The 27,267-nt window shown below is 33.4% G+C and overlaps 1 protein-coding gene across 1 annotated transcript in view; it reads right to left on the reverse strand.

Annotated features, from left to right (window-relative positions):
• Nucleotides 1-710: 710 nt before the first annotated feature.
• The window catches only part of ADGRL4 (adhesion G protein-coupled receptor L4), a gene marked incomplete at both ends in the record, with an annotated part of 121,487 nt that continues 94,930 nt past the window's right edge, over nt 711-27,267 (reverse strand). Inside the window, 7 exons of the mRNA XM_080692800.1 lie at nt 711-773; nt 1,126-1,294; nt 3,077-3,168; nt 20,374-20,440; nt 20,563-20,783; nt 22,872-23,075; nt 24,313-24,486. Of these exons, the coding sequence (XP_080548926.1) occupies nt 711-773; nt 1,126-1,294; nt 3,077-3,168; nt 20,374-20,440; nt 20,563-20,783; nt 22,872-23,075; nt 24,313-24,486 (990 nt within the window). The remainder of the gene's footprint in view (nt 774-1,125; nt 1,295-3,076; nt 3,169-20,373; nt 20,441-20,562; nt 20,784-22,871; nt 23,076-24,312; nt 24,487-27,267) is intronic.

A 27,267-nucleotide genomic window follows, 5' to 3' on the forward strand; every position in this document is an offset into this window, starting at 1 on the left:
CTTGAAAATCAGATATCTTTGTCTTTTTTTGTTGTTTGTCAAGTTATTCTTTTAGGATATTATAAAAATGGGTACAACAAATAGAGGACTAAGTTGTTTTAGTAGAAATTTAAGCTCAGAACAATTTGTAAAGTGGTAAGACATGTTTATTCAATTCTTTGTTTCATCTAAAAAAATCTCTCATCTAGTATATAGAACAACATGTTTATTCAAAATACATCACATTGTAATAACATCCATTTCTTTTTACTATTTTATATTCTTCCCCTTCATTCTCCTACGTTTTGCTTTTCGTAACAGAGCTCATTACCAAGGTGGTAGGGGACCAGTTCCAAAAGAAACATGAGTCACAAGAATATCAAATCAGTGGTTTCCTTCAGGACATTCATATATTTCTTGTGTTAGAAAGAAAATCTTTCCTTGGGCACAGTGATATCACTCCTGAGAAAGCAATTACTTTCCCAATACTGCAATACTATTTTTGATATAACTAACTATGTCATGTAGGAGAATATACTATAGCTATATGGTATATATTTTTACCTCAAATTATCTACAGTTCACATACTGTAAACAGAAAAATGATTTAAAATATGTGATTATCTAGTAGCTAATAACTGAATAATATGAGTGAGTCATTTTTATACATTGGCCATCCAAAGTTTAGATTTTTATTTTTTTCACCAACAAACATTCATAGTTCTCCTTGTTTACCTTAAACATCCAGAACAACAAGGGACATTTTTGAACAATCTATAATACTCTTCTTGAATCTTAAAAAAAGAAAATGAAATGAAGAAATGTTAAATACAGTTATAACAATCACTTCAAATTATTTTCCAATCACAATAAATTGTTGGATCTAGTTTCCTAAAGCATTTTTTACTTTCTGGTTATCAGAATGTGTTTAAGTGAATTTAAGCTATATTTATATACTTAATAGCAATATCTTTCAAAGAGCATATGAAGAGCTTAATGTTCTGATTATCCTAAGTTAACATGTATTGCATTTCTACAGTAAAAGAAGTCCTAAGTCTATGAGGTTAGCAATTTTCTATCAAATTGTTAACTGAGTATACATGAATATAATATAGTGTTGAACAAAATAAAAGGAAAATGGCTTACCTTTCTAGATAAAACACACAGGAATAAGAAAATGAACATGCCCTGGAAAGCGTTGCTGACTGTGAAGAGGTAAGCTGTCACAACTGATGCGTGCACTACATGGAGAACCCCAAAGATCCAGGTAGTGCCCAGAAGGAACAGGAGAGCAAGGGCTCCTCGTGCACAGGACCTACAAATGCATCAGAATGTTTCAGTTAAGCGAGCCATGCATGTATATACCGAATAGTCCTTGATTCTCCAACTTTTGTTTTGCATAACCAAAAAAAATTTTTTTGTTGTTTTGGTGGTACTGGGGTTTTTAATGCTTTTTTATTTGGAAACAGGGTCTCTTCAAGAACTATTTTTGACAACGACCACGAATGATTTTGAAACCGACCAGTTGTGCCCCAGTTAGATGGAGCAGTGTTCAGGGTATGCTACTGTTCCTTGCCAGGGTGTGATTCCAAAATTAGTGCTTCCAAAATCAAGGTCCCATTACTTATATATGGCTTTTTTAGAGAAATTTAAAAATCTTAAAATATTTTTAGCTGGAACACTACAGTGTGTATGCTTTGGTTTCAAATCTAATGTAATTAGATAAATTAGGTAATTCTGGTAAAACATATAATCATCTGTTAGAAAGCATTTTCCCTGATGAAACCTTGAAATGTGTACCATGTGGACCTGGGTCAGAACATATTCATGACATCAAAGGAGGCTTCTGCTTTTCTTTCAGGTATAATTGTTAAGAAAGTTAAGGACACAAAATTAGGTTGTTTTTTTATCTTCTTATTTTTAAATTTTTAATTGGTACATTGTAGTCATACATCTTAATGGGGTACAAGATGGTAGAGGCATACATGCACACATCACTTATTTATCCCTTTTAAATAATGTAGTCACCTTGAAATAAATTTATGTTAGAATGCTTATTCCTTAAAAAAAAGAATAGAAAAATACATTTACTTGGGCCTACATATTTTCAACTGATTGCCAGAGACTTTTGGTAAAATGAAATTAAGTCCTGCTTAATGAGGACACTTTCTTGCAAATGAAGCAATGGATGGTTATTCTCTCCTTCCGTTTTAGTGCAATTATTTCAGATGGTGTTTTTAACAGAGTGTCTCCAAAAATGAGTCATTTTTAGCTTTATTAAAACCAGCACCCTCCGTGAAACTAAGGAATGCTGAGGACAAAAGGAAAGCAATCGATCAAACATTTGCTAGATCCCCACTATAAATCCTGTGCAAGGTACAGAAAGGACAGGAGTGTTCCCAGGCGACACAAACAGTTAGTGGTTTCCCAGGCTCCCTATAGGACACTTCAGATTTTCCTGGACAAAGTGTTTCCAATGTCTCAATAAATCAGTTTTGTAGAGATGGTTGAAGGAAAAATCACAGCAACATGCAAACTAGGAATACTAGTAAGAAACATTTACTGAGCTCTGAGAAATGTTTCATACAAAAAACTTGTGTCCTACTATTGCCTTTAAACACTGGCATCGTATCATCCCTTTCAAAACGGGGTACATTTAATAAGATTTTTTCACTTACTACTTAGTCTGTGGTGTTTACAGTCTTGTTTGCTCTCCTAATTAAATATTTTAGACATGATGAAAGAAAATATGAACCAACCATCTAAAAATAGTGATTCTGCTGGGCGTGGTGGCGCACGCTTGTAATCCTCGTGCTTGGAAGGCTGAGACAGGAGGTTCACACAGGTTCAAAGCCAGCCTCAGCTATTTAGTGAGGCTCTCAGCAACTTAGTGAGACCCTGTTTCCAAATAAAATAGAAAATAGGTCTGAGAGTATAGCCTGGAGTTAGAAAGCCCCTGGGTTCCACCCCCCAGTACCACAAATACATACATACATACATACATACATACATACATACAGTGATTCTAAAAATTAGTTGTACTTTAGGTTACTAAATCTTTAATTACTAAAATAAGTGGACTTCCCAGTGCACTTACCTTATGTTCTCATAGCAACTAACTTCTGGTTTCAACCCAGCAGTATGACGAAAAACTTTGTATATGATAACTCCAAAAGCCAAGAGATTGACCTAGAGAAATATATTAATTTTAAAAAGGTGATTTTTCATAGTAAATTAAACAAGTATGAAGGTAAAAAAGGATTATAATTAAAATATATATTTTAATAATATAGTAACCAAAAAAATCATGATAGTTTTATATATTACACTGAATAAACCCTCTGGTTGACTTAAGGCAAGTGAGGTTGATTTTCCCAATATCACTGGACACTGTAATGCACAAAGTTGTCAGTACATTGCTAGATTTGGCTAAGCAACTTGTTCAAGAAATTTTATTAAACGTTTCAATCACATCTACATATTGATTACTAGCAGTCATTATTAATATGCATATTAAGATAAATCTTGATTTGGAAGGCTTCATAAACACTTGAGGAAATTAATTTTTGTTCACTGTTTTTTGAGACATGTCAGAGATAATTCCTTCTTAACCCTTTAAAAATTTGATTTGGTAAAAAAAAAAAATTGAAAGAAAATTGGAAATCTTAACAAAATACCTGCATTTTCATTGTGATAAAAATTTTCAAAGTACTTTTTTTAATATGGTTCATCTAGATATCTCTCGTAATATTTATATTGAGATTTCCTTTTCATAGACTTAAACTCAGAAGGTCCTAATGTATCAATCAATGAAATAAATGTTGATAGGAATACAAATTTTAATGGACTCAGACTATTATTTATATTCATATGATTAGCTAATTAGACTGCTGAATTTTACTACTTTTAACACAACTGCATTATAATTTTCCTCTTCTTTTCCTTTGTTCTTTGAAACTTTCAAGTCATATTTGTAGTGTCAGAATATTAAACGAGGGGTATACTTTGACTATATATTTATTCTAATATTACTAATAATTTAAAATAGTATTAGAGAAATAATATATTAATCTTTTATTAAATATATAATATATTTTTCAAAAACTCTTTTGAAATGACAATAGACAAGTGCCATATTATAATTTTCAGCCAGTTTTTCTAGTAGTAATTTAGAAACTTATAGTTTCTCAAAATGAAATTGAGTAATTATTATAACAAGCATATAGGATAATGGGTCAGAGGATTTTATGTTGTCATTTCTCCATGGAAAGGTCTTTGAGGGAAATAAGGGGTCTAGTTCCTTCTTTTCTCTTTCTAACTGTCCATTACTTCTAATTACATGATTAATTAATTCTAATTACAGTAATGCTCATAAACAAAGAAAAGACTTTAGCAATTGCAGAGGGGAGATAAAGCATATTTAAATTGAATTTGTTGGGAGTTTTATTCTATTTGTATGTTCAAATAATTAACTGAAATGACAATTTAATACTATTCAATTTTATGAATATTTCTTAATACTTATAAAAGAACACTTAGAATTTTCTAGGTCCCAATAGTTATAAATTTTGTATAAATTTGGAAACTTGTCTTTAATTTTATAAATATATGTATATATATATATATATTTGATAATAAGATGTTTTAAAATTTTTCTAGTATAAATAATGTATGCAAAATTATTCTGAGTTTGAAAACCTTCAAATAATCATTATTAGGTATTTATATTGAATTTGCTATATCAACAGAGAGAGCTATGAGATAAAATAACTTTATAATGATCAAAGAAAACCCATTTTCTAGACATAAATGAGTAATTTAACATATTTAATAAAGATTTGTGGACTCTGTTTTTGATAAAACTGAGATTGCAAGCAGTTGCTCATACTGTCACGTTTCTCAGGGGTGAACACACATTTTGGATATGCTCCTCTACATGTGTGCCAAAGTAGTAAAGAGGGAAAACAGAACATTCCCTGGGGGAGATCCAGATCCGGAAATTTCTATTTTTTTCTGTAAAAAGGGAAAATGTTTACATACTAATAAAAATCAGGTGCTCCTATCCAAGTAGGTGCCTAATTTCATAAATTCTTATTTTTCCAAATGTAAGAGAAAAGGGATAAAGACATTTTTATCAGGAAGTGTTAATAGTTTTAAATCATGAAAAAAATCACAAATAAATTGAATTTATTATTTGTATACACTGATAATAAAATAAATGTATAGATTATCAATTTTTTATTACATTTGAAAATTTCCTAAAGAATCTAATAAATATCTGTTACAGTCTGTGGTGAAGGCTTGCTACATAAATATTTATAATAAAGCTGACATAATCTTTTGTTCTTATAGATTCTATTAAGAAAAGACATAGTAACATGTAATCATAGATACTTTATGACTCTACAATCTGTGATCTACAAACTTGGACTGTCAGAGAGATTAAAAAAAAAGAAGCGATTATCCTGAAGTCTTGGCATTAGTAGATTATATAGTGATGGAAACATATTCCAGGAAGGAAACAGCTTAGAAAAAAATCCATGAGGTTGGAGGAAGTTGAGGAATTTGCATGGTTCCTTTTCAGATAAATGATGAAGGTGCTGCATTGTTAGCGAACAGAGTAGAGAAGCAGGAGATGTGGTTGAGGTAGGCGGGACAAATACACAAATATTACTTGAATTTTATTTTTAATGCAAAGGTTTTTTTTTTATTCATTTACTCAAGAGTTCCTCATAGATGGTGGGCATTTTCCTCAAAGAACTTGCTGTATAAAGGAGGAAATGCCAGTCCATGGACAAGCAGAAAGAAGGGACAGCAGCCTAAAACATGATTTCTAAGCTGATGTTGAACATTCAGTAGAGACAGAGGAAGACAACGCAAAGAAACTAAGTGATCTCTCCAATCTCAGTCGCTGGTACTATTATGTTGTTCATGTCCTAGATGATCAGACCCAGTGGTTCAAAATACTGTCTATTATTGGGTTCTGACTCTTTCATTTGGAATGGTATTAGGCATTGGGAAATAAAAAAAATATTCCATAACCTCACACTGCTGTTCTTCCCCCAATCTACTTTTACTTTGTAAATATATTCATGACCACTACTTTCCAGATTTCATCGCTACTATTCTAAAACAGGCCACCATTGGCCTCCCTGGGCTACTGCAGAAACTTCACTGATCTCTCTGCAGCCAAACTTGCCTCCCTACAGTCTGTCTAACCACAGCAGTCAGACAGATCTCTTTCAAGTGGATGTCTGACCATTCAGAATTTTCCAGTGGTTTCCCATATCATTTAGAGTTAAAGCCAAAGATTTCACAATGGTCTTGATGATCTGGAATGATCTGGTTTCTACTCTACTGTATCTTCCAGTCCTCTTTGTCTGTTGACCATTTCCCTCCTCTCAGGTTGGATTCTTTGAGGCCCTGAAACATTCTCATGGCTTATTCCATCACCACCTGGGCTTAAATGCCACCTTATCATCAGTACTGCTTTCAGAGATTTTTATGAAAAAGGTTAATACAGAAATGATAGTCAGTCCTGATTTCAGTTCTATGGAGGTGTAGAGAATAGCAGGCATTTACTATTTTAGGTGATGTAAAGCTGTATGACAACATGCTCTTCTCTTGCCTTAATCAGTAGAAAATGACAAAAGATTTTCTCCTTGATGAGGCTTTTATTCAGGTTCCTCTGAGCCCTCTTCTTAATTAAGCCTTGACTTTAGGCTTCAGTATCCACCCCTGTAAGAGCAGTTTTAGAAAATATCCAAAATCTGGTTAGAGAGAATGCTCTCTTTCTCTGATATGGGACTACTCTCAACATCTAATCAGATTTCTCATCTCTCATTATTAATATCTGATTACTCTGGTCTGCTGTTCGCAAGAATCTTATTTAGTTTAGCAAGAATACCCACTACACTTTATGTCTTTTATTAGTTATCATTCCAATACACTCAACATGTTCCTAGGCTATAAATTCCCAGCTGTCTTTACTATTTCCAAAGTTAAGCTAATCCCCTCCCTTTTGACATCTACCACAATATTTCTGAATAAGGTCTCCTTTACCACTTAATAAATGTCAGAATAATTTTTAAAATAATTTAAAGAAAAATATATGAAAAATCATTCTCTAAGATTAGAGTATTTTTTCAGCTAGCCCCATTTTGCTGAATATTATAGTATAGCATTAGATAATATGATCCAACAAATTTAGGGTAAATTAAAAAAATTCCTACACTGGCTCCCTTTGCATTGCCTGCATTTATTTTTCCCTTTCTTTCTTCCTTTTCTTTCTTTCTTTCTTTCTTTCTTTCTTTCTTTCTTTCTTTCTTTCTTTCTTTCTTTCTTTCTTTCTTTCTTTCTTTCTTTCTTTCTTTTGTGTGTGTGATATTGGGGATTGAAGCCAGGGGCATTCTCCCTCTGAGCTATACCTTCAGCCCTATTTTATTTTTATTTTGAAACAGAGTCTCACTAAGTTGCAGAGGTCCTTGATAATTTGCTGCAGCTGGCCAAGAACCTGTGCTACTTCTGTCTCAGCCTCCAAATACTGGATTATAGGAATGCACTACCACATCTGGCTGCCTATAATTTTCTTTATCCATAAATATATAAACTACTTTAAATTTTTTATTCTAACAAAGCCAAAGGCTCATACAGAATAAGTGTCACCTAAAGGCATCTAAAAACACATGACTTTATGTACTTAGAAGTAGAAATTAAACTTAAAATCCTATGTCGTTTGTAAATATAGAAAAGCATCTTTTGAAAATAAAAGTTTAATGAGGTACAAAGTGCCTAAGATGAAGTAATAAAGAATAGCTCAAAACAAGATTATATGCAATTAAAAGTATTTCTGACAATAAAAAATCATTTACAATTAACTCAGGAGAGTAATGACTTGAGAATAGAAAAAATTTCTGTATTATATGTTGACCAGTTGGAAAGATATTATTAGCATTATGCTTACATGATAGTGGCTACATTATAACCATAGACTGAGAAATAGATTAATTTTTTAAAGGAAAATCACTGATATCAACCTTGGTTAAGAAATTGGTGCCTTAGGTGCTGGAGGTATAACTCAGTGGTAAAGTTTATTCTTAGCATGCATGAGGCCCTGGGTTAGAATCTTAACACCACAAAAAACAACAACAACAAAAAAAAATAAAGAAGAAGAAAAGAAAAATCATGTCTTTAAAAGGATATGCACTTTGCTCATTAGTGTTTACCCAGTTGCTTATTTTATCAGCATTGTTAGTGCCACCAAGTACAGAGGCTAATTAATGACCTGTGAATGAATATTCATTCATTATCACTTTTGTCTCAGTTTTTGAAAACAGTGTCAGGTTGTCAACTAGGAGTTCATGATACCTTCATAGGAATAAACAAGGCAAAGATTTAGACAGTAAATGTAAGTTCTTACTCTGGAATTCATTGTTGCACTTTAAAATTCAAAAGAGAATGAAAATATCTGGGAAGAAAAAAATCATTCAAAGTCATGAACACTTAACTTCTGAGAGAAGGCAATATTTTAAGTTTAAAATCATTTTTTGTTTCATCTTAAGTGATTCTTACCTATATCAAGATCTGTTTACTTAACATCATATATATATATATGTATATATATATATATATATATATATATATATATATATATATAATTTCAAAGTTTAGCACACACATTTCATTGGCAGTGTGTTAAAAGTTTTTTGATTTTTTTTTTTTGGTGGTACTGGGGATGGAACTCTTCTACCTCCGGGCTCCAGGCTACACTACCAGACCTATTTTATATTTTTATTTGGAAACAGGTTTTTTTTTTTTTTTGTGGTACTGGGGTTCCTGGAAGCCCTTCTACCTCCGGGCTACACTCTCAGACCTATTTTTACATTTTTATTTGAAAACAGGGTCTCCTAAGCCAGCGCGCGTGGCTGGCTTCGAACCTGCGCGATCCTCCTGTCTCTGCTTCCCAAGCGTGGGGATTACAAGCGTGCGCCACCACTTCCAGCTTTAGATGCCTTTTTTTAAAGAGAAATTTAAATGAGTGGGTGGGAGAATAAGGGCTAATTATTCAGGATTTAGACACACAGGTACATTCAACCCAAGGGCTTTCACTTCAGACCTCACAATGAAGCATCCTGATCAGTCATTTCTCTTTTCTTATTCTTTTTCTTAATAATTGATGAAGTCATCTATATGCTGATGTCAGTTCTTACCAAAAAGAATGAGAAAATTTCTCTTACAGCACTTTTACACTCATGCTTCAACTTTTTATATACATCAAAGTCTGGTTAAGAATGGGTCATTCTTAACCCATTGACCTGGGACAAATCTGCTTGTGCATAACAAAAGGCCAGGTTTCTCCTGGCCTGCTGAGTGGCCATATAAAATATAGTTATTCTCAATCCCTAGACTTTTATTTTAAATAAAATTTAAAATAAATGTTTAAAATAAAAATTGAATCCAGCCGGGCGTGGTGGCCCACGCTTGTAATCCCGGTGCTTGGGAGGCGGAGACAGGAGGATCGCGCTGGTTCGGAGCCAGCCGCGCTGGCGTAAGAGACCCTGTTTCCAAATAAAAATAATATAAAACAGGTCTGGGAGTGTAGCCCGGAGGTAGAAGGGCTTCCAGGAACCCCAGTACCGCAAAAAAAAAAAAAAAAAATTGAATCCACTTTAAAACAAATACCATTTGTCATTAATTCATGTTTATCATTGGTATTGTGCTTAGTTGATGAGTAAGCAATTGCATGAAACCTTTTCATCATTTGTGAATTCTCTTTCTATGTTGAACTGGCAAATGGGTTGTTAATTTAAGCATCCAAAGTTTGTCTGGAATCACCCCTTTAAATGCCCAAATTAAAATGCTAATCAGAGAGTATCAAAAAATTTTGAGTGTGTGGTAAACAGAAAAATGTCCTCTAACAAAATATGTTCACATTCTAATCCTAGAACCTGTAAGTATGATAAAATAAAAAAAGGTTTTGCAGATAGATTTAAAATTATGGGCCTTAAGACAGGGAAGATGATCCTGAATTATTCCACTGAGTGCAATTTAACCATGTGAGCTCTTAAGGAAAAGAGATTTAGCAGAAGGAAAGGAGACAGGAGGCAGACGTAGAAGAAGAGAAAATTGAAGCACTAGACTCTGCCAGCTGCTGCTGGCTTTGAAGATCATTGACTGTGTGTTGGGGAACATGGGAAGCCTCTGGTCTCTGCAAACTGAGAACCACCATGCCTCATTTGGCTCAGATTTAGCAGCCTTGAGAATATCTCCAGAGCAAAATGGTATTCCTCTGCTGAGGTTACCCCCAGATCATGAAGGAGCAGGCCACAATAAAATAGGAGCAAAGTCTACAGATACTGGCTACCTGGAAATACAGAGAAACATCTGAAACAATCTGAAAATACACTAAATATATATGCGTAGGTTCTGAGTATCAGAGAAGATCTTCAAGAGATCACTCTGGAGTATTATAGTCTTCAACATGCTACTTTAATCTTCTGAGCCTTATTTTCTGTTTACCTAGAGCATAGCTCAGACATAGTAGTAGCTCTTGCCCAAATATGTGTGAATTAAACTCTAATAATTAATAGTGGCACCTTAATACTTAATAATCTGAGCTCTTTTTTTATCAGATATTGCTTTGGGAGGACTTTTAAATGTTACCTCCTTGTGAAACTTTGAAACTATACAGGGCACCATTCTCATATAAGAGAAAGAAATCAAGACACAAGCTCACAGAGATAGGCCATTCTTTCAGCATGAATAATTTGTCTTTTGCAAAGTATATGGAAGGGGACAGGGGGATATAATAAACATTAATGAAAAGTTTAATATTCTCAGATATGTAGAACAAGAGCAGTATGAGTGCTAATAAAGTCTGATTCAAGCATTTACTACTGTTTCAGACCACTGGGCACATGCACTGTGCTCCCCTGGGAGGGTGATCAGAACTTGGGATGATGACACACACTTGTGCTCTTGGCCATGCTGTAAGCAGTTTTATGAACCATTAGTGAACAAATACTTGATGTTTTTGTCTGTAAGATACAAAATAATATTCATAATACGTTTTAGTGTAATCAGCAATTTTTAAGGAACTTGCTTCTTAAGTAGAGCCCCTCTAGGTACTTTAGGTAAGATTATAGTCCTTGAGTGTGGTACTCAGTAAAACATTATAATTTACTAAATGCCATTACTACTTTTATTTTCATGTATTACAGAACCTTCTGTGAGGATTAACTGAGATACATTAAAAGGTTTTGTAAAGATTAAAAGATTATACAAATGTAAGGTGAATAATTGTAATGACTCATTTTTCCAATATCTACAGTATTTCTCTTTCATTCTTTCATTACATAAGATGATTTACTGTGCTTACTTTCATAAGGAAATGCTAATGATTAACTTCTACTTAACCAATTATTTCTAATTTGTCTTCACAAACCCAGGGTATTTAAAAAAATTGGGGGGTCTCTCATTTCCATAAGGTTATTCAGTTTTTATTAAATTTTCTATTGAGTCCCAAGGATGTTATTTTAGAGCTTTTTACAATAAGAATAAAATTTCTATGTATGAGAACATATTAACAAGTAGCAAAGTATTATTATTTTTATGTTGATTTTTTAAATTCCACTTTATCTTTTTAATTTTTATTCTTTGGAAGTACTGGGGATGAAACACAGGGGAATTCTATCTCTGAGCTATATCCCCAGATTTACTTTATTCTTTTATTTGCAAACAGGGCTCATTAATTTCAGGATTACCTCATTAAGTTGCTGAGACTGGCTGCGAACATGCAGTCCTCCTGTCTCAGCCAAACGAGTGCTGGGGTTGTAAGTGTGCACAACCACACTTGGCCACTTTATTTTTTTTAATTCTAGCTATAAGCCAGGCATGGTGGCACATGTCAGTAACCGCAATACTTGGAAGGCTGAGATAGGATGATCGCAGGGTTTTGGCAGCAACTTAGTGAGGCCCTTGAAAACTTTGTAAAATCTTGTTTAAAAAATAAAATAAAACAAGGCAGTTGGGTGTGTGGCTCAGAGGTAGAATGTTCCTGGATTCAGTCCCTAGTAACACACACACACACACACACACACACACACACACACACACCTAGCTATCTATTGTTTCAATAAAATTAGAATAATTTGAAAAGTGACAAAATTTTACAAACACTAAAATGCTTATTAATACATCATATTGAGAAAGGTTAGAATATTAAAATGCCTTGAATAGCAGAAGTCACTGCAAGATGCAACTAAAATGTGATATTAAATTAAAACATGTAATGAAAGTGTTGATGGTGTTATCAACAATGTTTTAAATGACAATGGGTAGCATTTCTAATATAGCTTTAATGTAGTTATCTAAATTACAGTGTCCAAACCCTGATCTTTATTTTTGTTATATCTATGCTATTTGTAAAAGAGTAAAAAATGTACTACGTAACATACTTCACATCCAAGTCTAGACTACTGGTTCCCAAAGAAGAGACCTGGTGATGTCATCCCTCAGGAGCCATGTAGCTGTGTTTGGAGACTTTCTGTTTGGTACATGTCAGTGATACTGCCATTGGAATCTAGTCATTAGAGGCCAGTGATGCTGCTAAGCTCCCTCTAGTGCATAGCACAACCTTTCCAACAAAGATTGGGTTCAAAGTGTCACCCATAATACGATTAAGAAATCCTGGCCCATCATAATCCTTCCTACTGATTTATATATTCCAACTTAAGCATTTAAATATCAAAGTAGATGATATATCATGTTGGCAAAATGTCAAAAAAAGAATATTCTTATATATTTTTCATGGAAAATTTAATTGAAGAAATTATTTTTAAGGACAATTTGTAAATTTTAAAATCTGTGCATAATTGCATTTCTACTTCTAAGAAGCACTTTCTACTATTTTTTAATGAAAATATGCATATGCTTCTCAGCCTTTTGGCTAAGATCAAGTGTAATAAATATATGCAACTATTGGAAAATATTTTTTGTACAATATTATTTGTAATAAAACACTGGAAATACATTGCATATACATCAACAAAAATTGGTTAAGTATTATTATATACTTATGGTATGCAATGATTAAAAATGGTAGAATTGAATATTCTAATGAGGAAAGATGAATATGATATATTGTAGGTTATAAACAATTTAGTTTTTAAAATTGTAAACAAATGTACACATACACACAAAAAGCAAAGATCCAGAGGGAAAGAGAATAAATATTAAGAAAAAAATAGCCATAGAAGCTCTGAGTGCAGAATAGAATATTCAGATTTATACAATCTTGTGATATTTATAGTCCTTTCAATTTTGGACAATTTGGAAATTAAAAATATAATGAAAATATACCACACAATATATGAACATAATATGGTCTGTCTTGTAAATTATATAAAGAATTAATCTTCTGGTAGGTTTTAATAGGTATATCTTGGGAAAACTGAAGCCACAGAAAGAATAATTGTAGAGGAGACCACCACAAAATACTGAGGGAAGTTTTAGGCAAATCTAGAAAGATGTGGGTAAGAGTAACAACCCCGCAACGCTCAATTATAAGAGTTTTGATTTAAATTCTAATGAAATCTCATACTTTTAAAAGAAAATACCTTATTTGGACACAGCTTAATTAGTATTTGCTTCAATCAAGCAAATTTTATTCTTCAATACTTAACAACATATCTATGGGGAAGTTCAGTTTCTATTTAAAAGTTCAATTATTTTTTTACAAACTCCTTATATATGTGTACTCAAATCTAATAGCTTGTATAGTTTTTATTGAAAGAATTCATAATTAAAGATTAAATTATTGAAGAAAATGATAGAAATTATCTTCAGTTTGCAGCTTGCTTTACAAAGTCTTAGAAGTCTCTTTCTTGAACAGCTCAGTCTTTCAAAAGCATAGCCAGGCCCTTTCATGTACAATTACAATCTTAAATTTTAAATGTAGTGATTTATAGACAGAATCAATGGGGTCACTGGTTCATATTTCAGAATTTAAGAGATTCTTAATATTAATGAGTCAACACCTGAGGAAGTACTTTCATATGATCAATGCAGAAAATGTTGCTATTCAAATACCTAAGTGGCTAACACTTATCAGAGTAGATGAAAAGCTTGGATATTTGTTTGAAACAACATACCTAAGGGCAAAAAAAGTCACTGTGCTGAACTACATCTGTTCTCATTCATTTACATATTGTCTCAAAAGGCATTTTACAATATAATTCCAAACCAGCTATACACCAAGGCTCCATTCTTTTTTTTTTTTTTTTTTTTTTTTTTTTTGCAGTACTGGGGATGGAACCCAGAGGCATTCTACCTCCCCTCGAGCTATATCTCCAGCCCTATTTTTTATTATTTATTTTGAACCAAGCTCTCACTAAGTTGCAAAGAGCCTCACTGAGTAGCTTAGGCTGTTGTGAACTGTGATCCTCCTCTCTCAGCCTCCCAAATGCTGGGATTACAAGCATGCACCACAACACCCAGCTTGATTCTTAAAAATAAGTAAATATCATTTAAAGTATGTAATCCTTACTCTACAGATAAAATAGAAAGATTTCATGTATGAACGAAAGACATTTCATGTAGATTTCAAATTGTTTTATTGAATTTTACCTCCACTGGAGAACAAATTTTTCTAGATTTGTTCAAAGAAATCTGTAAAATAAATCTTGTCCCACATTTAAAGTCATAAAAGAGTTGCCCCTAATTATCTATTTACAATAGAAGGTTTAGCAGGGTTTGGTGACACACATCTGTAATCCCAATACTTGGGAGGCCAAGAAAGGAGGATTGCAGGTTTGGGACAACCATGCTAACTTAGGGAGACCGTTTTGAAAACAGCGGAGAATATAGCTTACAGGTAGAATGCCCTGGGTTCAATCCTCCCCAGTACAATAAATAAATAAATAAATAAATAAATAAATAAATAAATATTAAATGAATCTGAAGGTTTGCTTAGATTTTGTCTTTGTTCTATAAAATAAGTACTATTTATTCTGTTAACTCTTTCACTTCACTTTATTTTAGTTATTATTTTCTAGCAGAGCACACTAGAGAAAACAAATTCTATACAGTAAGAGCACATATTTTATAAATATAACTTGGTATAGTTAAGAGCTGTCACACACTCACCAATATTTTAAGTCATAATTTACAAACATATATATATATATATTATATTTTCTTGCACAATTTATCACATTATTTTTGGCTATGAAAATTATGGTTTTATAATTTGCTTCCATTTAATCTTAATACAAAATTTTTCCTTTTTTAATTGTTAAAGATTAGATGTCTTTACAATTTCATTTTTTATTTACTGTATTCTTTTATGTGGCTGACATTGCTGTCTTCATTTGCATATTAGGAACCAGATCACAGTGTGGTCAAATAATTTAGGAACGATCATATGCTCTCTTCCTGCCTCAAGTATTACTATGGTTTTATTAATGAATCAATTAAAACACAAAGATAATCACTGAGGAGTCGGCACTTTTATATTATAGAATGAACATAAAAGTAGTAGAATGCACTAAGGAAATTATCATGTGCTACAAAACAGAACATTAAAAGACCCTGAACAGGGTTAGAATCGAAATTCTATAGGAACATGTCTGAAACAGTGATCAATTACAAACCTGGACAATGTTTTCATGACTCTGTGCTTTAATCAATAATAAGGTTTCAGGCAGGGGCCCTTTACATGAGGTGGTGGGATTACTGAGTACAATGGCCAAGCCAATATCAAGGGACAGAAGATAATCTATAAAGGATAAATTTCTTAGAGTGGTCTATGGTGTGTAATAAGCTGGGAGAGTGTAGCTAGCTTACTGAGAACTTTATATTCTAGCCTATCATATTTAGAATATAGGCAAAGGGGAGTTGTCATCACTGGATTTCAGCCTGGAGATAATAAATTTGAAATTTGAAAGCAACTGCAGTTAGGCTAATGGATAGTTGTTGGGCAAGCTGTGCAATCACTCTGTCTCTACTTTCTTCTTCAAAATAAACCACACACATGACACATACACACCACTCTCATCAGGGTGTGTAAAGAATTCAACAAAACATGCTAATACATGGTTAATACTTAGAAACTTGCCATGGGTATACTATAGCTTAAAATACTATTTTTATAGTTATTACATATAGTTCCCATTGTCTTAGTTTATTTTGAAGGAGTATATTCTATGTAGATTAGCATGCAATGAGAGAGAATAGTAGCAGAAAGATACATTAGAAGACAATTTCAAAAGAGGCAATGTAAAATGAAATGTGAATTTTAGAATAAGGAGAGAAATAGTTCTAAGTTCTAGTCCCAACATTTATTTGTAGACTTATAGCTGTAGGTCCATCAACTAGACTTCATGATTTTATATTTTAGTCAAAACTTGTAGCTTTGAATTATATAACATCTTGAGTTAAAACCCTTTATGTCTTTAAATATAAAATAGCATAATAAAAATATAGGTGATTTAAGGAGAGTGAGCATTAAAATATTAGTTATGTGTCTCAAAAGTAGTATATACTCAGTAAGTTGTAAATTAAAAGAATTCTAGGTGTCATTGTTAATAACAAAACTTTAGTGAAGGGTAGCGCAGGCCTGACTATAAACGTGGGGGGAAAGATGAATAGATGCATTTATTTAGGGAGATAAAAATTTAATAAAAAAAGTCAATGCCAATCTAGATTAGGGAGTGAGGAACGCATCAAAGATAATCTTTGGATACTTTTAATAATAGAGTAATTACAGTTCAGTGTATTCAGGTATTGCCTGGCTTCCAATGCTGTTTGTTGCTCTGGCCCTTGTTCTCCCTCCAAAGGGACTTCGTAAGCTTACAGGATTTTGTAGAACTTTAGTTCCTACTTCAAGTCTTCTGCTCATTTTCTTTTTCTTTCTTTTTTTTTTTTATGGTACTGGGGTTCCTGGAAGCCCTTCTACCTCCAGGCTATACTCCCAGACCTATTTTATACTTTTTTATTTGGAAACAGGGTCTCTTAAGCCAGCGGGGCTGGCTTCAAACCTGCGTGATCCTCCCGTCTTCACCTCCCAAGCACGGGGATTACAAGAGTGTGTCACCACGCCCGGCTCTTCTTCTCATTTTCTATCATATAAAGCTAATCTGCTTCCTGTTATATCCATCAATGAGGCTCTATATCTTGATGAAGAATTACTGGACAATTATAATGACTTAGAATCTTTCCTATAACCCACCAGCATCACTTACATTTAATCACATATTATTCTTTGTCATTTTATCTTGCTTTCTCATTGGTACTAGAGCAGGTAGAGCATAATTTCTATATTTTATCTGCACTCTTATCATGTTCAGAGCACCCAATTAGCAATAAGTCCGGACTTAGTTACCTATCTTGGTACTTTTACCTACCAGAACATTCCCAAGCATGTGATGATGACTTTCAAGTGAGTAGGTAGGTAATTGCTGTCCCAGAATGGTAAGTGATTGGTTTTGAAAATTCCTACTTACTTTAGAAAGGAATCTTAACTTTGGATAGGAGAAATTTCTTAACATAAAAATTACTTTGTTCTTTGAAACATAACTGACTAATATAAACCTAAGAGTTAAGCTTTTAATAATTTTACATTTGAAAAATCTGGCCTTTATTTCTCTTTCCTTTCCAGAACTTTGTAGTATATATGGTTTGCATCCATGTGGATGAGTGTGTCTCAAGATTGGTCCTAGGATACTGTATTTTCATTTCTCAGACTCATTTTCTCTCTTCTTCGGGGCTAGAACAATTTGATCACCTGTTGGAGATGGAGAAAGCTGCATGATATGACTTTGGTTTGGCTTTTATTACTACTGATACTCTTGACTCATAAGATGGTCCCCATTTATAAAACACCTATCTTTTTGACATTTATTGTATTTCTTTTCCATCCTTGTCCCTTTATTTAAATATTGCTATTGGTGCACTGAAATTATATGACCCATCTTAGACCTTCTATTCTTCTGAGGGAGGCAGCCATGTCTCCACCCAGCCTATTTTTGGGGTTGTACATAATTCCATTTGATCTGGGCAGGCCTCCACCCCCTATTCTCTTTAACTTTTTTTGTTCATGGAATAGCAGGAGTCTTTGTGTTTCCTCAGCATTTTATTCCTAAGCACACCATACAATAACTCTTTCCATCCCTGCTGTTGAAGCATAGTCTAGTAACCATGTAGCCTGCGGAACACTCCAAACAAAAACAGGTGTTAGTCTCTGTGTTCACATTTGGCCTCAAGTCAGGGGATATAAGTTAGATTCTTGAAAACAATGTGGGCATCGTGCTCTGCTCTTTTTACATACCAGGGTGGCTTGAAAGCTCTACAGGCACATTAGTGATCTGGGATCAGGATGTTGGTTTTCCTTTTACTGTTTCAGATTCTCCTTTCTATAAATAATTTGGAATACTTCTCTACTCTTTGTCTAATAAAGATGAGGGAACACCACTTTTTTTCTTATTGTCCAGGAAAAAAAATTCTTTCTGTAGAAAACATTTTATTCTCCCAAGGATAATGACTCCTTACTGTGGGCCACCATCCCATGGAAACCCTCTTTCCAGTATTTTTACTATATTATCATTGGTTCTATTATCCTTTCCAAGACCTATGGATCGTGCCAGGTCAAAACTGTTAGATGGTCAGTGTTTTTGACTGTCTTTGGACTAGAAACTATTATGGGGCAGGAGCGAAAGTTTCACCTAATATCATGTTATGTAGCTGTTACAATAATATGTGGTTGTTCCTACAGAACAAGGATAACTAGAAGTCATGAATTCACTTTGATTCAGTAATGGAGTTTCTGCTATTTTAAATAGTAGTATAAATAAAAAGCGATTATTTAATTTTAGAGAAAACTGAGGTGCTTCCCTCATTTTTTAAGTATCCTGACCTTTTGGTTAACCTGGGAAGGATTATCATACTAAAAGGATTACAGAAAATAAATTGGATCATTAATTTCAGACTAGACCAGTGTGGTGGTAGTCAGACTTCTGGAAAGTTCACAGGACTCATTTTTAAATAAGCCCATTTTTAAAGTCTGTGTACTTTACTATAAAATAATCTAAAGTTATCCTTTCCTCTCATATAAGCAACCGTAAAAGCTGATTTCAGAGAATGTTTTTCTTACTTTACAAAAGCATGCTCTCATTTTTCCTGTTTTCAGCATAAATCATATCTTGCTATTTTTCATCTAATCCCTAAGAATCATTGTTCCACAGAATTCACTTGTACAATATTAGAGATGGCCACCAATAAAGGCCTATGTGAGAATGTGAATCTATTTAGTGTATATTCTTATGTGGATTGAAAATACAGAGTTTTTTAAAGAATAAATCAGCTCAAAATATTTTAGCTAAAAATCCAGCCAATGGTTAAAAAAATCTTGCTAGGTTAATTTCTAGAATTAGAAACAATTTTCTGTGATGATCAGGAAGTATAAGTTCTCAATGTACTTAATTTTACCCACACTATTAAAAAAGCAAAGCTTGATGAGAATTCTCTTATTTATATTTCAAGGCTTCCTCCACTTAGCAGCACCCTTGCAATCATAAAAGATTCAAGGGAAAAGAGTAAAAAAATATAAAAAAGAAATTCAAAATGGATAGCTAGCTTTTGGTCAAAACATACAGAACAAAGTTGTCCAAAATATTGCCACAGCTTCTCTGCTGACAATTCATTCCTTTCTGGAGTCTTGTCAGACCTCCCAGACTCACTGACAGACTATTATATTCAGAATGCTGTTGAAAACTTTCAGCACTTAGAAATGCTCTTGAGACATATAAAAATGTCTTTATTTAGAATGGGACATATAACACCTGCCAAATTTGTAGGTTTGAAACCACTTTCAATAAGAATTAAAAGGCTCTCTTCCTTGCTGAAATAGGACTATCAATATATGACTTGTCTGCTCATGAGAAATAGTGGGTTCTTGTCTCTGATGTTGCAATTTAGTTTAAAATCACTTTATGATGACAGGGTACATAAAGATGATAAAACTATAAAGATGACAGTCTAATCTTCAAAGATGACCGATCATCGATAAAAGATTAAATAAAGTAAACATCTGCAATACCAGATTATCAGCTGGTTGGCACACTCTCAGTATTGAAGTATGCCAAGACACTACTGATAAGTGAAAAATGTATTTTTTTCCTGTAATTTGCTACCCCAAGAGGGGCAAATAATTACAATTGCTTGAAGTTTTACAGGATACATATTTTCTCAATTGAAATATAGGCAAAATGTGAGTAAATTAAATAATATAAAATGTTCGACATTATTTTTTAGAAGCAAAATGTCTGGTTGCTAGGAATTTTTAAGCACCCTTTAGTCATAACTCTTTTTAATTTTTATAACAATTTTATATATACGTACAAGAATGATTAGACATGCTGGTCCTATAAAACTCCATATAAAGTTGTTTTCTGTGCTGAGCCAACATCTGAAAAATAGACAATAGACAAAATATATAAATATGTGTGCCAGGAATTTAACAAAGTAACATCCTCAGATATGTACAACAAAGTATATTTAAAATTGTGTTGAAAATGTATTTTAACTTACACTTTGGTGGTGCCATAATATCTGTATCCTAATGCTGCTGAAAATCCAACTACAACAGCTGGGCTGAGATAGCCAAAGATATAAAAGTTCTTATGCAGAAATCCCTTATTGTAGATCACTCCCACGACAATGAGATAGAGGTGTATGCCTTCGATGCACATCCATGCAAAGGCAGCTAAAAAGAAGTAATGCAGCAGCCCGGCAATGATTGAACAGAAGAGCTACAAATAAAAGAAAGAAGCCACCAGCAGTGTTTATCATAACATTAAATCTGTACTCACTTCATGTATTATGCCATTTCAGATCATTATTTCACTTTATATCACAATTGATCACACTAAAATATTAGTGTTGTGTCAGTTTCTTAAGATGCAGTACTTCTAGCTGATTTTAAAAAAGAACTACACATTATCAGTAAGAAGCTTTAACCAATCCCATGACAGAATAGAGTTACTTATTCAGAGACTTATCATATTTATACCTTTGTGTATGTGACAAATTGTAGATTATTCACATGTCAACCACAGTATTTTAGTGAAGGTATTATGATTTAATTTGATTTCTGTTTTGAGGATATCTCTCCCCTCTTTCATTTTATTCATTCTCAAAGAATAATAATTGTTAGTGTACTATGTGAAACAAAATAAATATCTTGATTAACTAACAAAATTAAATTTAAAAAATAGACAATTGATATATTTTTCAAAATATTCATTATAGAATTGCTTTAGGTTGGAAGCTTCTTAAATAAATTTCAGATAGCTTTCAGTTAAACATGATTTAAAAGTATTTGCTTCACATCTAGAAACTCTGTTAGACTTATAATAAATAATAGAAAAATGATCAGTAACAATCAATCTAATTAGTAGAACTAACAGGATCTATCATTGGAAAGAGGATATATATTTTCTAATTCAAAAATAATGATATTATATAATAAAATATGTTGAAGAGATCTATATAAGTTTATGAACAGAAAATTCACTGCCAGTTAAAGTTTGGGAACTGCTTTGCAAAGAACTTAGAATTGAAGAAACAACTTGGAAAGGATTTGATAGGAGAGAGTTGAAAACACACATAACAAAGAATCATTTTGGAGCAAAGCTGATGGTGGGAGGGAACTCAAAGAGGAAATAGGCATTGGAGGACTGCGGGAATATGTAAAGTTGAGAGGTTTCCTGAATCCTGCTACAAAATACAAAAACAGATATGGCATTTATAGTCTCGTGCACACTCTTAAAACAGATTGTGACATTTACTTCAGAAGAAACCCTTTATAATTGATTGTTAACTTCTTAAATAAAGTTGAGGTAGCTTTCAGTTAAATATGATTTGAAAGTTAGTTCCAGTCCTTGCAAGACTTCTAAGAGAAATGAAAAAATGGCGGCACTTTTGTGTTTTGTGGTCGTGAGATCATACTTCTTCAATATCCTACAGCAAGGAGTATCATTGACCTGGGCTTCAACTGCTGTTGTTGAATGAACCCTTCTGCCATGTTCCTGCTTCCAGCTCACAAGTGAGAAAAGTAGTGATACCAAGACATCCTTGTTTCTGGGAAAAGGAGATTCCTTGGAATGGTGACTTTGGCTCAAGGATTCCCAAAGTCTCCTTGACCACTGTGTCACATTTTCCTTAGAAAGTCACTGCTGGGTAAACTTTCCACCTGCTCCTCTGCTGCCCTCTGTCCTTCACTGGGGCTCAATCCTGCATTGTGGAGCTGGCTTTCTAAACCTTGCCTCCTGTTTCCCCTTGCAGTCATTTTTCCTAATACAATTATTGCATGTTTAAGCCCATTTTTAGTGTCTGCTTTGAGGATGACCTAGATTCATGCAAAAGGGAGTTAATTGTTAAGACCCAAATTCAGTAATAGTGGGAGATGAGCATTGAGCAAAGTGAAGATAATCAGCTCTACATAATCAGCTCTAGATTTATAGAATTTATCCACCTGATTAATCCCAGCTCCTTTGTGTTTAGTTCCTACCCTAAAATAACTTTATATTCAACTCATATATTTAGTTTTTCTTGGTCAGCAATGTCCATCTAAAAACAAAACAATTGTTTCTTTAGTTTATTGCAAAGTTTTAATTTACCTCAATAATTCATCATAATGAGACATATTTTTGCTTAGTGGATTCAATAAGTTGTTTAGGTATGTCACTGTTACCAAACCTACGGTAGCTTAGGAAAAAAAACCTATACAGTATGTTTCCTCCATTAATCTCTTAATTGTAATTTATGCTTATACGACTGAAATATTTAGGAAGATAATAATAAAAAATAAAACATAGATGGTAGAAGGGTCTACTTACCTTATTAGTATTTGTATTGATCCCAACAAGAAAAACAAGTTCAGCAAGAAACAGGCTACAGCAGAGATTTTTGTGGATTGTTGTCCTGGTGCTTTGAATTTCACTGAAGAACCAGAAGGTAAAAATGCATATGGCAAGACAAATCAGTGAAATAATGATTCCTAGTTGAGTGATCCTTGTAAGAATATTATAATCTTTAATACCCTAAGGGAAAATAATAATAAAAGTGTTCAGAGAATGACTCAGAAACTTGTCAAAAAGAACTACACATGTAATGAACTTCCTTTTCCTGGCAAACCATTAATCAAAGTGTTCATAAAATGTAAAAATACAAATGTGCATTTAGATGAGAAAAATTTTATACTTTTGAAAAGTTCTCAGTATCCAGAGAAAGCGGATATAAATCATGAAACACTTTAACAGCGCTCTAATTAGTGACTTTCCCCTAAGCATAGCATTCATTGGTATATGGTTTAACAATGTGGTCATCATCAGTTTCATGATATTGGAAAGGCAATTCATTATTGTAATGAGAACATGGTTAATTAAAACAGATTTTTCAGTGGTAAGTACAAGTCTTTTTTCTATGCAGTGATTCATCTAAAACACATTAAACAAAGGTATAAGAAAAGCTGAATATGAGAATGACCAAAATAGTATAGTTTAGAGATTCTGAAATGAAAAATGTTGGTTTTATTCCAACCAAATGAACACTTATTTTTATATACAGAATAGAAATGTCTTTGCTTAATTAATAACCTGAAAAAAATCTTTAAAATTAACATTATTTTAGGCAGATTAATGGGGCATTTTATATACTTAATAGTGGATTCTATTCTAAGCATGCATGAAAATAAATCTGTAATCTACTGAAAACATGATAAAGAGATAAAACATAAAATTATATAATAGCTATGTAAGTAAGATATTGCTAAAACAAATATGAAGCTATTCACCTTAGATTTTTCATTTTTGAAAATCTTATAGGTTTTTACATAAAGTATTAGTTATATATGTGCTAAAGTTTATTGATCAGGTGTCAAATATTTTGGTGAATTTGTTGCTAGTAACAATAAATTTTCAATATAAATGAAAAGACTCTTAAATTCCCTGATTCATTAAAATGTATAAATGGACCTGGAAAGCAGTATAAATATTAAGGGCTGAGTGATAAATATTTTGTTTGACATCTAATTTACCAGATATTATAGACCAGATAAATCTGGATTAGAAATAACCTAAAATCCAAATTATATATGTCCTAGAAAGTAGGGAAAAACAAAGACTAAAATAAAGATAATATTTGGGTTTGATAATGAAATTAAATAAGCTACTTATACTTAAGAAAAATGTAAACATTACTTTTTTGAATATGTGTAAAGTAAAAGCAGGAAAGGGAATATAGACAAATTTTAAAATAGGAAATGAAAATTTGTCTTACAATTGAAGGACCAGGAGACATCAAAATTGCAAAATGTGTCAGGTGATTACAGCGGCATGAAGTATGGGTCTCATTTGAATATATCAGATCACAGCCTTCCAAAGACCAGCTGCCATTCATGTTATCAGGTGAATAGCTCCAAAATGCACACTGAGTCCTATATTTATCCTCGATCTGAAAAAGAAACATTTTACTGATGGAAAAAAGAGAAAAAGTTACACATATAATATTGCTTTTATCATATTTAAAATACCATAAATATGATTAAAACAATGCCTAAAAAGTAAACTATAAATTCTAATAAATGAAGTCTGTGGCTATATGAAAGAATTGAAGTTTATATTGCAACAATGCTATATATTATCAATCTCATGTCAGAGTTGTGATATGATGATTTATATTAAATGAGATCATGTATATGATTTAAGAACAGAGACTGACAGATGTCATATGCAACTTTATTCAACAAATGTTTATTTGTTATATTTGTTATTTATGCATCCACTAAAAGTACAACAGTGAACAAAACACACAGAAGTATTTGCACTGTTGGCCTTACATCCTAGTTGGATATGACAATTTATTAAAGGAAATGAGTAAATCTAGGAAAGAGGAAAGTGAAATAGGAGTGGTCTGAGGAGACTATCTCAGGATATGATGTCTAAGCAGGAGATTCAGTGGACTGAGGGGTGTTCCAGACAGTCCAGATGGCAAATAGAGAATCCCTTAAGTGGGGCGAAACAGGAGTCTCCCAGTAGCATTTGAAGCCAGAGAAGGCACAGCACGAGGAATAAGATGTAGAACCGTGAGTTTAAGATCAGAGGCAGAGAGTACTTGGACAGAGAAAAAGAGACAGTTGTTCAATAAATAGCAGAGTTCTCTTTACCATTTTTATATTAGGGAATCATAATACTATGCTTAATTCATTATAATTCTTTTTGTGGTACTAAGGGTTGACTCACAGACATTCTACCTCAAAGCTACACCCCTAGCTCTATTTTATTTGTTTTAAAACAGAGTCTCACTAATTTAACCACATGTTGGCCTCAAACCTGAGATCCTCTTGTATCAGCCTCCCAAGTACTGGGATTATGGGTGTTCATCACTATACCTGGCTTAATGCACTGTAATTTTAACAATAATTTATTAATAAGGTGTTGGACTTGTAACAATAAAACTATTTACAATTAAAGTTTATGGTTAACTAGGTTCTTTCTCATCTAGATTGTTTAATTTGACTATCAAATGAACCCTGAGAGGTAGATGTCATGTTAAGGAGCCAAGAAATTATATATTTAAGACTTAAATGATATATTTAAGACTAACCATTGATAAGAGGAGTAACATAATCAAATTCAATCTTTTTTTTTTCCTTTTCTTTTCTTTTTGCAGTACTGGGGGTTGAACCCAGGGTGCATTCTACCTCCAAAATACATCCCCAGACCTATTTTGTATTATTTATTTTGAAACAGGGTCTCACTGAGTTGCAAAGGGCCTCACTAAGTAGCTGAGGCTGGTCACGACCTGTAATCCTCCTGTCTCAGCCTCCCAAATGCTGGGATGACAAGCATGTGCCAACAAGCCAAACTAAATTCAATCTTCAGAAAACTATTTATTACAGAAAATATGTCTTCAGTGTCAACTGTGTGGTAGTCACTGTTCAAAAACCCAAGCTTCTCAGTTAAAAAGATACAGCATCTGCCCTATGGATAATAGAAACTAAATGATTTTAATGTAATAAGATAATCATTTTAACATGAGAGATACTTAAACTTGTAGGTCTACAGTGTACTGACAATGACAGTCTGAAGTTTGACAAGAGTCTGAGAAGACAATTATAGACCCAAAATTGGAGAGATGACTAGAAGTTTTCCAAGGAGCTTCAACTATATGAAGAAAATTGAAATCCATTATCTAGCTCCTCCTATGGCGAATCATACACACAGAATTTCCTCTATCACCCCAAAACATTTCTTTAGTTTTTAATCCTAGCAGCCAGGCTACTGCTTTTATTTGGGAAAGGTAAAGTGATTGGCTCAAGAGCAATTGCTCCAGTACCAAGGCCAGAAAGTGACCTGATGAAATCTCTTTAGTGAAGCAAACCACTGCCACAAGCCTACCGGAGCATGCTGTGAGTTATGGTTAGATGCAGAGCACCCCTGGAGAGCTGATGTATAGAGAAGTCCATTGTAATGGGTTGTGGTGGCCTAGACCAGTGGGGTGTGGCTAGAAAGTTGTGTCTCTGAGGATGAGGAGACCAGTGAGGTGTGGCCTGAGCAATTTTGCTTGTGTTTTTGAGTCTTCTTGCCTGCTTGCTCTCTCTTCCTTGCTTTTGGCCTCTGTGATGTGAGGAGCAGAGCTTATGTGCTCTGCTCTCCACCTCCCTCTCCCTTCTAAGCTCCAGCTCCACACTCTGGCCTCACATGGACTGAACTCGGAGGTCTCCAAAAAAAAAAAAAAAAAACTGTGAGCAAACAAACCTTCCTTTCTCTAAGTTATTGGTCAAATTACTGGAATATAGGAAATAGCCGTGAATATGTTAACTAAGATACCATATCTCTTTATTAAATGTAAAGAGATGTCTAGGAATAACAGACATCTGAGAATAAGTTCTAACACAAAATAAAAGACAAATCTGGGTGTGGTAGTGAATGCCTGTAATCCCAGTACTTGGATGAGACAGCAGGTTTGAAGATTTGAGGCCAGCCTCAAGCAACTCAGGGAGACTCTTAATCACCTAGAGAGACTCTTAAAATATAAAGAATAAAATAAAAGAAAGAGCTGGGGATGTAGGTAAGAAGTAGAATGGTCCTGGGGGTTCAATCTTTACTATTAAATAGTAAAGAAATAAGGAGAGAGAGAGAGAGAGAGAGAGAGAGAGAGAGAGAGAGAGAGAGAGAGAGAGAGAGAGAGAGGAGACTCCCCAAGGCAAACAAGCCCAGCAAAAGAAAACAA

The sequence above is a fragment of the Muscardinus avellanarius genome (assembly GCF_963383645.1).
Source record: "Muscardinus avellanarius genome assembly, chromosome: 3".
NCBI lineage: Eukaryota > Metazoa > Chordata > Mammalia > Rodentia > Gliridae > Muscardinus > Muscardinus avellanarius.